At 37.7% G+C, this 15,415-nt stretch overlaps 1 protein-coding gene across 2 annotated transcripts in view; it reads right to left on the bottom strand.

Annotated features, from left to right (window-relative positions):
- Positions 1–10,811: 10,811 nt before the first annotated feature.
- Positions 10,812–15,415, bottom strand: part of TRPM7 (transient receptor potential cation channel subfamily M member 7) — a 123,084-nt gene continuing 118,480 nt past the window's right edge. For both annotated transcript variants that reach the window (XM_047862335.1, XM_047862336.1), the window contains one exon: positions 10,812–12,299. In XM_047862335.1, coding sequence (XP_047718291.1) covers positions 12,169–12,299 — 131 coding nt within the window. In that variant the 3' untranslated portion in view covers positions 10,812–12,168. The remainder of the gene's footprint in view (positions 12,300–15,415) is intronic.

Raw genomic sequence — 15,415 nt, 5'->3', positions numbered from 1 at the left:
ATCTTATACACATACACAGAAGATTTACCTCCATATAGTCCATTATGGCAACTCTGCCTCCTTTTGGTGCCCATCCCCATTCCCAGGGATCACATCACTCCTAGATCCCAAGGGAATATTTCTCACCCTGGGAAGGGAGGCAGTTGGACTTTGCTGCTTCTAAAAATTGATAGCATTGGGATAGACTGGAGTCTTTCTTTTTGTGGTCACCAACTACAGTCCAAAGAGGGTGCAGACATACATATACACCCCACTAAGGCCACCCAGGGCAAATATAAAGTGTTCATCATAGAAGGATTTATAAACTGAGGGGCAGCAAAGCTCACAATCTTCCAAGCTCTCAACCCATTGTCTTCATTCTTAAGAAACCATTCTTAAGAAACCCTTCAGTAGGGGCGCCTGGGTGGCTCAGTCGGTTAAGCGTCCAACTTTGGCTTCAGGTCATGATCTTGCAGTTTGTGAGTTCAAGCCCCGCGTCGGGCTCTGTGCTGACAGCTCAGAACCTGCAGCCTGTTTCGGATTCTATGTCTCTCTCTCTCTCTCTCTGACCCTCCCCCGTTCATGCTCTGTCTCTCTCTGTCTCAAAAATAAATAAACGTTAAAAAAAAAAAAAAAAGAAAGCCTTCAGTAAAGAGGGACCCACCCCCAACTATGCTCTATCTGGATGAAAAGAGGTCAGAGAGTAGGTGCAACCATGCAACCTGGGTAGGGAAGTGGTCTTGCTAGAAAGGGGACCCTCTGGAGCTCCAAATTTGGTACCAGTTTGTTCTTTTTCTGAGCTCAGAATCTGTGAAGAATGGTGAAGAAAGAGCCTTAGGGCCAATCCAGTTTGTCTTTTCTCAATTCTGCATTAAAATGAATGAAGTAATAAAATAACAACTTTTCAAAAATGTAAATTTCAGGAAAGATAAAGAAGGCTAAGAACCATAACAGATTAAAAATAAACTGGAGGGGCTCCTGCGTGGTTCAGTCGGTTAAGTGTCAGACTCTTGCTTTCAGCCCAGGTCATGAGCTCATGGTTCATGGGATTGAGCCCCGTGTCGGGCTCTGTGCTGACAGCATGAAGCCTACTTGGGATTCATTCTCTCTCCCTCTCTCTCTCCCTCTCTCTCTCTCTCTCTCTCTCTGCCCCACCCCCACTCGTGCTCTCTCTCAAGTAAATAAACATTAAAAAAAAAAAAGAATGATTGTTCTTCAATGTCTGTATATATAAGAGATCTTGGCAATGAGAGATGTTGCGTTTTATGGCTATTTTATATTTGTGGTCTATTTAAAAGGGGTTCATGAAGTCACCTGAGTGGTGATTCCGCAGGACTTGAATCCTGTCACTCTGCTCCTTTGGTCTGTGTACTTCTCCCAAATACTTCTGTTTCTCCCCATCAGTGGAGTCTTGTTAAAATTTCATTTTATGATTGATGCTTATAGGTAAAAACACAACACATATTCATATGTTGATATTATATCCAAGGACCTTCCTAAACTCAGTCTATAATTTTTATATAGGTTCTTTGGATTTTCTGTAAACATTCAAGTCATCTGCCAAAAATAAGCCTTACGTTTTCCTTCCCAATCCTAATACTTTTTATTTCCTACCTTGTGAACTAATTAGCACCTTCAGTAAAATGCTGAATAGAAGTGGGGATAGTAGGCATCCTTAGCTCACTCCTGAACTAAGAAGGAAAGCTCTGAATAATTCACCATTATGTATGATGTTTGCTAAAGGCATAGGTTCTTTGGAGAATTGTCATCATGACAGACATTGAGAGTGATGAGGTTCTTCTGTATCTTTTGAGGCAATCATGAGAGTTTTCTTCTTGTAGTCTGCTATGATGGTCACATATTAAACCAATCTTCTGTTCCTCAGATAAACTTACCTTGTTAGTGATGTAGTATTTTCACAAATTGCTGGATTCTATTTGTTAATCTTTTGTTCAAGACTTTTGTATCTATGCTCATGAATAAAAGGAGTTTTATGTTAGTGTTCTGTGCTGTGTAACAAGTTATCACAAACTTAGTGGTTTAAAACAACACACATTTTATTATCTTAGTTTCTGGAAGTTGGAGTCCAGACATGGCTTAGCTGGAATCACATGTTGCATTTTGTGGTCATGTCTTTTTAGGTCCTTCATCCTATAATAGTTCTTATGCATCTCCTTGACTTTCAAGAACTTGATACTTTTCAAAATTTCTGGCTAGTTATTTTGAAGAATATCCCTCAGTTTGAGATATTTCCTAAGATTCATACTATGCATTTCTAATATCACAGAAGTAATGCTGTGCTCTTTTTACTGCATTGTACTAGGTGCTACGCATTTTTGATTTGTCTCAATACTTGTGATATTAGCTGTAATCACTCACAAAAAGTGAGGTCTGCCAAGTTTCTCTACTGTAGTTACTTTTCCCTTTTGTAATCAGTATTTTGTAGAGAGAACTTTGAGACAATGTAAATGATCCATTCCTTATCAAACTTTCACAAACTAGTTTTAACATTAATTGATGTTGCTTGGCTAGATTAATTATAACTATGGTGGTTGCCAAATGGTCGTTTTCTAATGCCATTATTCCAACTGCACTCATCAATTGCTACCCTGCTCTAAAGAGCAGCTTTTTCTTTTCCCTGTTTATTCTTTTAACCAGTGTGGACTCATGAATTCCTACTTTATTTGATGGATTATAATGTTACCATTATTTATTTTTGATATACAAAGTGCCTCAAGATTAGCCAGCAGAGGGCTCTTCAAGATGTTTTCTGTACCTGTTTGACGGGTCCCCATCATTCTTTGAACACTTCCTTATTTTTGGCACGTGAGATCTTCCAGACATAACCTGCCCCAGTCCTAGAGTTAGTCATTTCTCGAAGAGCCCTGGTTCCTTTTAGAGAATAGTATTTAGAATAGAGATGCAGAAGCTAGATGTACTCATGCTATTGCAGTGTCACAACCCTATCATCTTCAGTGTTTCCTTATGTGATCAACTCCTCTACATGTAACTCATCTGTTGCTGCTACCCTCCCAACCACATACACCACACATACCTCATTCTCACCCTGCTTTTCTGACACCTCACACAAGGCCTACCTAAATTGATCTCAACTAATGGCTTCTAAACTAAATTGTGAATGGATAAAAGAAGGAAACCTGGCTCTGTTATTGCCTGCTTCCTTCTTTGATGGATTACGTTTTTAAAACTTCCCTTCCCCTCAGACTCTTTTTTTTTCTTTCTAATTGTCGAGAGATTTCACATTGTTTTTATATTCTTGGATTGTTTCCTTTAAATATTTCAACAAATACTCAAGGAGCCCTTGTTATCTTAATCTATCTGGGTCTAAAGTTGGAATAGCAAGGGATACCATTATTATCCCAACATACTTTTTTAAAATGTTTATTTATTCTGGGGGAGGGGGAGAGAGAGGGAGAGAAAGAGAATCTCAAGCAGGCTCCGCGTTGTCAGCTCAGAGCCCAACATGAGGCTGGAACTCACAAACTGAGATCACAACTTGAGCCGAAATCAAGAGTCAGACACCTAACCAACTGAGCTATCCTGGTGCCCCTTAACCTATTTGGTTTTTAAGATCTGGATGGCTTGTCATAACTCTGTGTGAAATTTTATTTGGTTCCTTGAGATCACATACTGAGTCAGGATAGCAAGGTTACTCATGCTTAAAATTACTTTTTGATCAATTAATATCTGTAACTTTACCCAACTGGATGAGATCTTTAGTGTGCTTAACTACCATCTTCCCCTGAATCTTCTTTTAATATTTAAAAATGTTTTATTCTAGTTTACTTTAAAATTTTATATCATGTATAAATATTTTCCAGCAAGCATTTGAATTTGTACATTTTATGAACATTTGCTTTTCTCTGTATCTTTTATCTCATGTCTTCCCATTTAGATTTTTTCTTTTTGATTGAGTAAATCCTTGATTAACATTTTCCAAGAAAGTGGTGAACTTTCTGAGAATGCCATCACATGGCTGGGCTCAATGTCCTCCCTTTCTCCTAATAATATTGCTTTACTGCCTCTTGGATACTATATGACAGAAGAAAATTCTTTTGTCAATCTGATTTTTTTTTCTTCATAAACATTATATTATTATTATTATTAGCTACTTATTTGCAGAGTTACCAAACTGTGGCCTGAAGTAGGTACTTCTATTTTTTTCCTTTCTAGGTCTTGCATTCTGGAACTCCTATTAAATAATTGTTGTAGCTCATTCATTAGTCCAGAAAATATCTATTGTGCATCAGTTCCGTGTCGGTCACTGGGCTAGACGTTTAGTAGTGAATAAAATACAATTCTTTACCTTAACACAGCTTACAATATGTTGATCATTTGGATTTATTCTGCTTTCAACTCTTCCCACATATCTTGCATTGTTTTAACTTTCTTACACTGTTACGATTGAGCACTTGTAAAGTTACTTTATTTGAATTATCTTGATGTTTTAGCTTTACATTTGTGCTCACGGCTACTTTTTACATCCTTTGTTCTAATTTCATTCTTAAACTGAATCCTAAAAGTGCCTTCAAGAGATGAAAATGGAGCATACTTAAGCACTTTGGTGCAAATTATACACATCTACATATCTCATAAACATGTGCTCATACTTTAACAGAAGAAGCTACAAGATAAGTTCCTTGTAAAGAAAAAATCACTCTCAGAATTTTCTGTATTCTCTGCCATGTCCTCCTTTCTTCATTGGAATTCCCAAGGTTAAAGAGGCAACATGAAGAAACCTATTATTTGAGTACATTTATGTGCTGAGTACTGCACCTTCACAACAGTCTGAGATCAGTATTATCAAAGAGGTTTGCTCAAGTAGCTGGTCACTCATGGAATAAGAGACAGAGCAAGAACGAAAGTCCAAGTCTATCTAGTTCCATTTTGCATTGCATACACAGCAGCTACAGAATTGGGAGACCCATAGATGTAGGACTTACCAGTACCTCATTTTTATTGCCAGATAATATTCTATCATATGGATTTATCACTATTTTACTTATCTGCTCACATGTTGTACACTTGGGTTATTTTCATTTTTTAGCTATTATCAATAATGCTGATATGAACATTCATGTATAAGGTTTTGTGTAGACATATTTTCATTTTCTTGGACATATACCCAGGAGTAAAACTGCTGTCATATGGTAACTCTAATTAACCTTTTGAGAAGCTTCCACTGTTCTTTGCGAAGTGTCAATACTACTCAAATCCCCACCAGCAATATATGAGCATTCCAATTTCTCCACCTGCTCCTTCTCAACACCTGCTGTCATCTTTTTGATTCTAGCTATCCTAGTGGGAGTGAAGTGGCATTCATTCCATTGTAGTTTTGATTTGAATTTCCCTGACGGCTAATAAAGACTTTTTTCATGTGTTTATTGACCACTCCTATGTCTTTGGAGAAATGTCTACTCAATCCTTTGCCCAGTTTTATTTTATTAATTTTTAAATTTTTATTTATTTTTTTTTTAATTTTTTTTTTCAACGTTTATTTATTTTTGGGACAGAGAGAGAGAGACAGAGCATGAACGGGGGAGGGGCAGAGAGAGAGGGAGACACAGAATCGGAAGCAGGCTCCAGGTTCTGAGCCATCAGCCCAGAGCCTGACGCGGGGCTCGAACTCACGGACTGCAAGATCGTGACCTGGCTGAAGTCGGACGCTTAACCGACTGCGCCACCCAGGCGCCCCAAAATTTTTATTTATTTTTGACACAGAGAGACAGAGCACAAGTCGGGGAGGGGCAGAGAGAGACTGAGACAGAATCCGAAGCAGGCTCCAGGCTCCAAGCCGTCAGCACAGAGCCTGACGCGGGCTCGAACCCACAGACTGTGAGATCATGACCTGAGCTGAAGTCGGACGCTCAACCGACTGAGCCACCCAGGCGCCCCTCCTTTGCCCAGTTTTAAATTGGGATGTCTTTTTATTATTGAATTGTAAGTTCTTTATACAAGTCCTTTATCAGATAGATTACTTGCAAAAATTTTCTCCCACCGAGTTGTCTTTTCCTTGTTGATAGTGTACTTTAAAGCACAAAATTTTTAATTTTGATGAAGTTCAATTTTACTTTTTTTCTTTGGTTGCTTTTGCTATTGGTGTCATATCTAAGAAACAATGGGTTACTCCAAGGTCACAAAGATTTACCCTTACATTTTCTTCTAAGTTTTATGATTTGGCACTTACATTCAAGTTTGTGATCCATTTTGAAATAACTTTTGTATATGGTGTGAGGCAGAGGCTCAACTTCATTCTTTTGCATGTAGATATCTAGTTGTCCCTGCACAGTTTATTGAAAATTCTTTCCCCTTTGAGTTGTTTTGACACCCTTGTCAAGAATCAATTTACCATATATTATTGATTTATATGTTGTAACACATGGTCTTGATTACTGTAGCTCTCTATGGGGAAGAGTATTTTAACAGCCTTTTAAGGTAATTGTGGATTCTTATTTAAGACGACACTAAAATTGGACAAATGGTAGTTTCCTAAAGGTCAACTGCAGTATAGAATCTGAAATCTTATAAACTTTTCATACTCTGTTGGATCTTTAGATCATCTGGAAAATATTTGTTGTGAAGATTTCCAAATGTGGACACATTTCATTACACACTATCAAGGTAACCATTGTTAAGTCAACACTGATTTCATTAGGAAAGTTTTGGGAAGCTGTCATGTTACTGGTGTTAATAGGCAAGTTTTACCCAAATTCCAATTTTCTCTTGAAAACTCAAATTTTCGCATTAACAAGTACTATTATTCTTTGGCCAAATCCTCAAGTCTAAATACCCCTGGTTTGCCTGCCAGTCACTCTTTCAAAGTAGAAATGATGCGCAGTGAAAAAGTGCCTAGTTCATTTTCACTTGTGTTTTTTCTTCAAACCACCATTGCACTTCATTCTTTAGCAAAAGTTTTATGTGTTTCTCATTTTGCCTACCGATATTAAGGACATGTATTGAAGGGTCAAGATTAAGTAAAAATTAACTTATGACTTCAGCAAAGACATTTTAAATGAAATATAAATATAAATATAAATATAAATATAAATATAAATATAAATATAAATATAAATATAAATATAAATATAAATATATATATATATATATATATATATATATATTTTAACTGTGGTATTAGACTGAAGGACAGGACCACCATGTAGAGTTTGGTGCTACAGCTTCAACTTGTGCTAAGACCCATCAATCATTTTGCCTCACCAGTAAAACTTTCAACACAGAGAAAAAGGCAAGTATTATCTTAGGATTATAGAATATATAGTATTATTTGACCTTGTGGGGCCCCTGAAAGTGCCCTATGTACATTCAGTGCCTATGGTCCATTTCCAGAACCACTGACCTCATCAATAGATCCAGGTAATGACCATCAAAAAGACAACCAGAATTGTGTGTCCTCATGGAACTAGACACCACCACCAAGGACTCATTCTCATCAAACATCTAGACTCTGACCAAGCCTTTAACTAACCATTTAAGGCATATTCAAGAGAGAAACACGTAAAATGGCACCTAAGGGAAAGAATTAGCAAAATCTTGAATGTGGGAAACATTTTTTTTTAAGATTTATTTTTGAGAGGGACAGTGCAAGTGGGGGAGGAGCAGAGAGAAAGGGAGGCATAGAATCTGAAGCAGCTCCAGGCTCCCAGCTGTGAGCACAGAGCCCAAGATGGGGCTCAAACTCACAAACCGTGAAATCATGACCTGAGCTGCTTAATGGACTAGAGCCACCCAGGTACTCCTGGAATACTTTTTAGAACAAATGATCAGATTCTTCAAAAAATGAATTGGGGGTGCCTGGGTGGCTCAGTTGGCTGGGCAACCAACTCTTAGTTTCAGCTCACCTGAAACATGATCTCGCAGTTCCTGAGTTTCAGCCCCACAGGGGGGCTCTGTGCTGACAGTGTAGGGCCTGCTTTGGGATTCTCTTTCCTCCCCCCTCTCTGCCCCTCCCCTGCTAGTACACACAAACTCCTTCTCTCCCTCTCAAAATAAATAAATTGAAAAAGAAATGAATTGGTCGGTGGTGGTGGGGAGTGGTTGAAGCCTATATATATCAAGAGACTTTAAAGACAAATCAAGATTAAATTATTTATACACTGCAGTTGTAAAGATAAATCAAACAACTGCAATGTATAAATAAATCTTACCTGGGTCCTGACTCAACCAAACCGTAAAAAAATTTTTTTGGAGAACATTTTCTGAAATTGAGAAACTTAATTTTTGAGGCGTGAAGATATCAGTTCTCACACTTTAGAAACATATACCAAGACATTTATAATTAAAATGAAAGAAAAGTTCCATGGATGCAGATTGCACAGAAATTCCAAGGAAAAGGGGCACCTGGTGGCTCAGTTGGTTGAGCGTCTGACTACGGTTCTATGATCTCATAGCTTGTGAGTTCGAGCCCCACGTCCGGCTCTGTGCTGCCAGCTGAGACTGCAGCCTGCTTTGGACTGTCTGCCTCTCTCTGCCCTCCCCCACTCACTCTGTCTCTCTCTCTCTCTAAAATAAACATTAGGAAATCAAGGAGGGGGGAGGGGAACACCAGGGAGCTAAATGTAGAGTAGGGCAGCACACGAAAGCAAGCAGTTATTGTGGAGTGTGTAGCTTTTCTGAATAACCATGTCCTCTCCCTCCCTGCTCTCTGTTCGTTACCACTAAGGCAGAATCATGGACTCCAGTTAGAAATTCTGCTTTGAGGAATTTCCAGAGTGCAGAAGGAAAATATATTCCAGAGGTTCAAAACCATAGCTTGGGATTTTCCCTAAAAGGCTCACAGATTATCTAATACTAGAAATATTCTGCGGTACACATACTTATTGAGCACCTATATTCCATACTACAAACTCCAACAAGGCACTAAGGGAAACACAAAAATAAATAAGACAGCTCGCAGTTGGTAACACAGACCAAGTTTTGAGAGCCACACATTGGTTGGGAGGTTTCACTCCAGTACATAATTACTGAACAATTAATTAAGCACCAGTTGTGACTGATCTGAGGATCCAGGTTCCCCCAAAACAGGTACCTTTGTGAAATCTAGCTGGGAAACAATGAGAGCAGAAGGATCACAAAAATGCCCACACATGGATTCATCCTTTTCTGCAAATAATTACTTGATCTCTGAGTGATAAATGACTACTGGGTACACTTGCTTTGATTGTCTGCTTAAACACATAAGACTATATATATCACTGTGATCTATCTTCCTCAAGAGAAAGTTTGGTATTGTAGAAAAACATTTAAAAATTCATGTTTTGTTTTTTTTTTCAGTATACATATCACAAATTATGAACTATGCAAGGTGCTGGGTGATATAGTAGTGAAAAATCCTAAAGGTCCTTTCCTCTGTGAAATGTACAATCTAATGGGGTATATATCTATGAAACAACAGCCCAATTTAAGGCTGGGAAACAAGGGTAATTTTTATATTTTTCTTTACATTTTAAAATATTTACCTTACAATACAATGAACATGCATTACTTTAAAAATAATGAAGGCTCATAGATCCCCAGATAGATGAAGGCAAATTATCAGAGAACATCTATGTAAGACGTTTTAAGAAGTAATTTGGGGGACACCTGGGTGGCTCAGTTGGTTAAGCTTCTGACTCCTGACTCTTGATTTCAGCTCAGGTCATGATCACAGTCCTGAGATCCAGCCTCGTGATGGACTCCGCTCCCTCTCCGTCTGCCCCTCCCCTGCTCATGTGCGCTCTCAAAAAAAAAAAAAAAAAAGTAATTTGGCAAAGAGATGAGCTCTGTTCTCAGCAGAATGACACTGAGAAGAAAATGCTAAAGAGATTACGCAAATGACACTTTCAGACCAGAGTAATAATGACAAAATTCAGTAATCTAAGGAAAGATCATACTTCTTTGGAATGAGAAATGTGGTCTTCGGGTAAACTGTTACTTTCCAGAATTAACAACAAAAAAAAGTTATCGGATAGATTTAGTTTGGAAAAGCAACCAGGAACTGGTACAGAAATCAATCATCACTATGCTTAAAAGTCAACATAACACAGGGCTCAAGAGCATACTCAAAAGCCAGTTTCCCGGGTTTGAATCCTAGTGCTGCTACATTCTAATTATAAGAATCTTAGGAAAGTTACTTTATCTAATGCTTTTATTTTCTAATTGGTAAAACAAGATAATAACCTATATTTCATAAGATTGTTGTAAGGATTAAATGGGTGTAAGTACTTTATATATAAAGCAGTTAGAGTAATGCCTGGCACATATTAAGTGCTACATAAAGACTGGTTACTATTAACATCTTATGAAAATAATCAACATAAAATTAAATTTCAAAAGATAACCCATATCTCCATTTTCTGACATAACAAGAAACAGATTGAAAAGAGAGAGAGAGAGAGAGAGAGAGAGAGAGAGACAGAGAGAAGGAAACCAAGACCACATTAAACAATACACAGGACAGAAGATGAAAGGTGTACAAAATGGTTCATTTAAAAAAGCTGATACTTGGGGCGCCTGGGTGGCGCAGTCGGTTAAGCGTCCGACTTCAGCCAGGTCACGATCTCGCGCTCTGTAAGTTCGAGCCCCGCGTCAGGCTCTGGGCTGATGGCTCAGAGCCTGGAGCCTGTTTCTGATTCTGTGTCTCCCTCTCTCTCTGCCCCTCCCCCGTTCATGCTCTGTCTCACTCTATCCCAAAAATAAATAAACGTTGAAAAAAAAAAAAAAAAAAATTTTAAAAAAGCTGATACTCTGTAATTAAAAAAACACTTTGAAAACATAGATAATTTTTCAGAATGATTGAACTCAGTAAACATCTGTAAACAAGAATAAATTTATTTAATTTCTTTTAAAGATTTAATGATATACAAAATGTATATAGTATAATATCTTTAATACACTTTTTCTTTCTTCCCCTCCCCCCCATTAATATTAAACACTATTTAAACAGCTCATCTCTTCTTGCCTTGTCTGTATCTATGAGATACACTACTGAATACAAGTAAGATTTACACTGCTCCTTCCTAAATAAAAATTAAAATTAGTACCTAGGAAACAAAGAGAAAAAAAGCGTAAAACTTTAGTCAGATGAAAGCTTTTCTTGTTGTTGAGTATTCAACAGTATCTGGGGCAGTTAAAGTACATTTTTATTGGCATAAAGTTACATTGCAATCTCCCGACATCACATAATGATAATCCAACTCAATTTCTTAAATAAGTACCACAAACAATACTCATGTTCAGGTGTTCCTACACAATTTTAAATAGAAGCAAGAATTTACGTTTACATTCTGATTTGGTGTACTGTCAATAAGATCTTTGGAGAAGTGTGTAGCTTCCAGGTTGTCACTACAGTTACAGATAGGAAAAAAGCACTTGAACTTTTTTTACAAGGTAACTGCTCTTGAACAACAAGTTTCTCCTCTGATATATTTAGGTTAGACCAGTTTACCATGGCTTTCTTCTACTTAACAATGACTTGAAAAAACAATGTTAAAAAAAAAATAACACTAATACCTTTGCACAATTTGGGGTCTATTTAACAAAAAAAAATTGGCTCCATCTTTAAATATGGAGCCTAATCCTGATTCATAAAGTCCCTCTGTGAAAATAGTTTTCAGCTCAGGCTTCTTGTATCCCTATGGATCTAGAATAATAAATCATCTCCTTTTCCGTGGCCAACAAGCATCTAGTTGGGGACTAGTGACATCATCACTGAACACACTAAAACATACTGAGGAAGACGTCTGCCATTTAACCAAAAGGCTGGGCGATTTCTTCTTTTCACTAGCTGAATGGCAGGAAACCAGCTGCCAATAAAATCTACACTGACACTTAACTTTGGTTAATGGTATTGCACCACATGAGAGAGGGTGTCACCCTCATCAGAACAAAGTCAAATGAAATCTTCTGCTAAAAGAGCCCTTTAAAAAGTTATAAATACTAATTTTCCTTTACCTTTAAAATTTAACAGCTGCCAGCTGTATCCTATAGGGAGCTCCTGACTGACTAGTTTAATCAGGTCAAAAGAATACCGACCTTTTAACAGTGCCAGAATCAGCATATTCATTTGCACACATTTTTCTCTATTACCAAACAATTTCCTCCTGAAGGAAAAATGACAAGGTAACATTTTTGTGAGGTGTAGGCAAAAAAACCCACAATGATTCAGTAATATTATAACATCAGACGAATAGAATTAGTTGATTCTGATTCTTTGGTGGAATTTCCAGGCTGAAGAGTCAAATCTGAAGGTTCATCCTGAGGAAATATAATTTTATCAGGTGTATAGTCATTCCTCTTCAGATCTATATTCACACCCCCAACAAAAAAAGAAGAAAAAAGTCAGTATTTCTTAGAAATGAAAAGTTAAGAACATTTTCTAAATCAATTTTCCTCTAAATGTGCCACATCTATTTTCTAGGAGGTAGTTTTTAATTAAAAAGTCACAAAATATATACACATAAAAACGAAATCATTCATTCATTCAACATATAAGTATTCTGCTCTGACCAAGAGTCAATAACTCATGTAAGAGTGGAAACACAGCAATAAGCAAGGCAGACAGGTATGGTTCCTGCTCTCATGGAACTTATATTCTTGTAGATGAAGAAAAATAAATAGAAAAATAACAGAATTATTATTAGTAACAAATGCTTTGAAGCAAACAGTCTGGTGAGAGCCAGACAAGAGATAGTATAAGCTGATTCTTTCATTAGACAAGGCTGGGCTGAAGAGGCACAGGAGGTAATATCTGAGTAAAGACCTCAATATTGAGAAATGACCTATCAAAGCTCTGAGCAGAGGGAAGTTTAACTGCAGACCGTAAAAAGGAAATGAACTTGGCATTTTTGAAGAATGGCAAGAAGACAGCATGGCTTGTATGTAGTGAATGAGGGGAAGACTAGTAGCAAATGGGGTCAAGCAACAGTTAAAGACCAAGGGTTATCAAAATCTAGCCAGTGAGCCAAATCTCACTTGCTGCCTGTTTTTGTAAATGGTTTTACTGGAATGCAGCTATGCTCATTTGTTTACAGATGTTCTGTGGCTATTTCTGCACTACCATTGTACAGCCAGGTAGCTGAGACATAGGCCATATGGTCCACAAAGCCTAAAATATTTACTACCTTGTCTTTTACAGCAAAGTTTGTTGACCCCTGATTTATGGGATGCAAGCTATGGTAAGGAGTACAGATTACAATGAAAATCTGGGGGCGCCTGGGTGGCTCAGTCGGTTGAGCATCCGACTTTGGCTCAGGTCATGATCTCGCCGTCTGTGAGTTCGAGCCCTGCGTCGGGCTCTGTGCTGACAGCTCAGAGCCTGGAGCCTGCTTCGGATGCTGTGTCTCCCACTCTCTCTGCCCCTCCCCTGCTCATGCTCTGTCTCTCTCTCTCTGTCAAAAATAAACATTAAAAAAAAATTAAAAAAATCTGTTGGAAGGTACTAAGCAGTATTAAGGAAGGAACATAATCAAATTTAAGTGTCTATTCTGACTGTCATGTTAAGTCTTGTTAGGGGCATTTGGCAAGAACACATGAAAGAAGTGGTGGCAACAAAGATGAAGAGAAATGGATAAATTCTAGGAAGATTTCAGAGCAGAGCAGACAGAGTTCAAAAGATTGGGAATGCAAGGTGAGAGAAAAAAACCAATTAACTTTTAGGTTTTGGTCTAAGCAACTGAGTAAACACTGGTTTACTCAGGGTAAAGCTGAGCTGGAAATGATGGGTGGGAAATGAGAGTCAAGAGTTGTGGAATGGATATACTACCTATAAAGATACTTTAGGGTAACCCAGTAGAGATGCAAGAAACTGAATATAGAAACAGGAGCTCAGGAAAGACAGTAAGTCTTCATTCAGTTAAACATGGTACTATCAGTATGCAGATTACATTTATAGCTATGGGATAGGATGAAATCATTTTGGGAATTATAGACAATAGTTGCAGAATTGGAAAACAATGCAGTAATACCAAGTTTAACTTAAAACTAACCATAGTCATGCACATATCCTTATGCTTTTATCTCCATATAAAATAGAGCTCAGAATATGAACTCTCAGCTGAGAATATGAACTGCTTATTTTGAGTGATAGCCTATATTCAACGATCCAAATACATATTTGCTATTGTATGAGTACATTTTGATAAATTTTAAATTTAAAAGACTGTGCCAGTGTGGCCTTAGGGAATGCAAATTAATTTGTAGTTGTATTGTACACCAAGAACAATGGAAAGAAACCCAATTATAATTCAAGTTCTGAAAATGTTAACTTATGGTATAACCATGGACAAATTATCTGACTTCTAAAATGTTCTGGAAAATGACAGATTTGGGTTGGAATGTTTCTAAGGTCTCTTCCAAGCTACGAAATCTTGACTATATTAGTAATTTAAAAATTAATTAAAAAAATAGATATACTACTTAAAATATTATTAGATCCAAAACCAAATAAACATTATATCTGGGCTACCTATTAATAAATTCACCACTGTTATGTTCTAGTTCTGGCTAAAATGGACTAAGGATATTCAACTCTCTCTCTCCCACTGATTATAAGTAAAAACCCTTCACATAAGCATAAAGTCACTATCTCAGTATCCTGAAAAGTTAACAGCAGACATATTGAGGAAGGGGATGAAAACCCGAAGAATGGCCTAGCCTAGATTGGTGGTGAGTTTCCTGGGTTTTTTTCCCCCTCTCTTATTTTTCAAGCTTAGACTTACAGATAGCTGGCTTGATCTCAGAAATGTATAGTGAGCATGGAAAGAAAAAGCTTTAAGACTTTCTGACCAGAAGATCAGGAAGGGGGACTCTGTGGGATGGAGAATGTTGAGGGGAATGCCCTCTTTTTGCTCCTCTGGCCCTTACCTACAAGTCCCAGTCATGAAGAGGCACTTTTGAGGTGGTGGCACCTGGGCAAGCACCTACAATTCCAAGAGAAAACCTTTTTCTGGGACTACAAGAACTAAAAATAGGTATCTTTAAGAGCCAAAAAAAATTTTTTCCCTCTTTCTAGCATCAGAAATGGACTCAGTTGAAGGAAATGTGTGACAGCATAGGGAAGCCACAATCCTGACTTTCCAGGCAAAGTACCTTATCTGTCCCCTGTACCCCCCACCCCTGTCCCGCTCCAACCAAAAAAGAAAAAAAAAAAAAAAAAAAAAAAAAAGGCCTTGAAAATCACAAAATATGGAATCGTGGAAGGGAGGAAAATGGAGAGAGGGATACCCTAAATTTGTGTATGAAATCCCAAGTTCACCTTTGAGTGGCAAATATGTGAAAAGACAGCATAGGATGGGCTTTGAGGACTAAACTATGTGCTGACCTCCACTCAGTTTCCAGACTTGACCATGTTTGACACAGTGAGGCTGACCTAAGTACTACTGCAAAAGCTTTGAAAACTAAACTGACGTTGGAATCACAG

Source organism: Prionailurus viverrinus, chromosome B3, assembly GCF_022837055.1.
Source record: "Prionailurus viverrinus isolate Anna chromosome B3, UM_Priviv_1.0, whole genome shotgun sequence".
NCBI lineage: Eukaryota > Metazoa > Chordata > Mammalia > Carnivora > Felidae > Prionailurus > Prionailurus viverrinus.
This window is presented reverse-complemented; position numbering and strand designations above follow the sequence as displayed.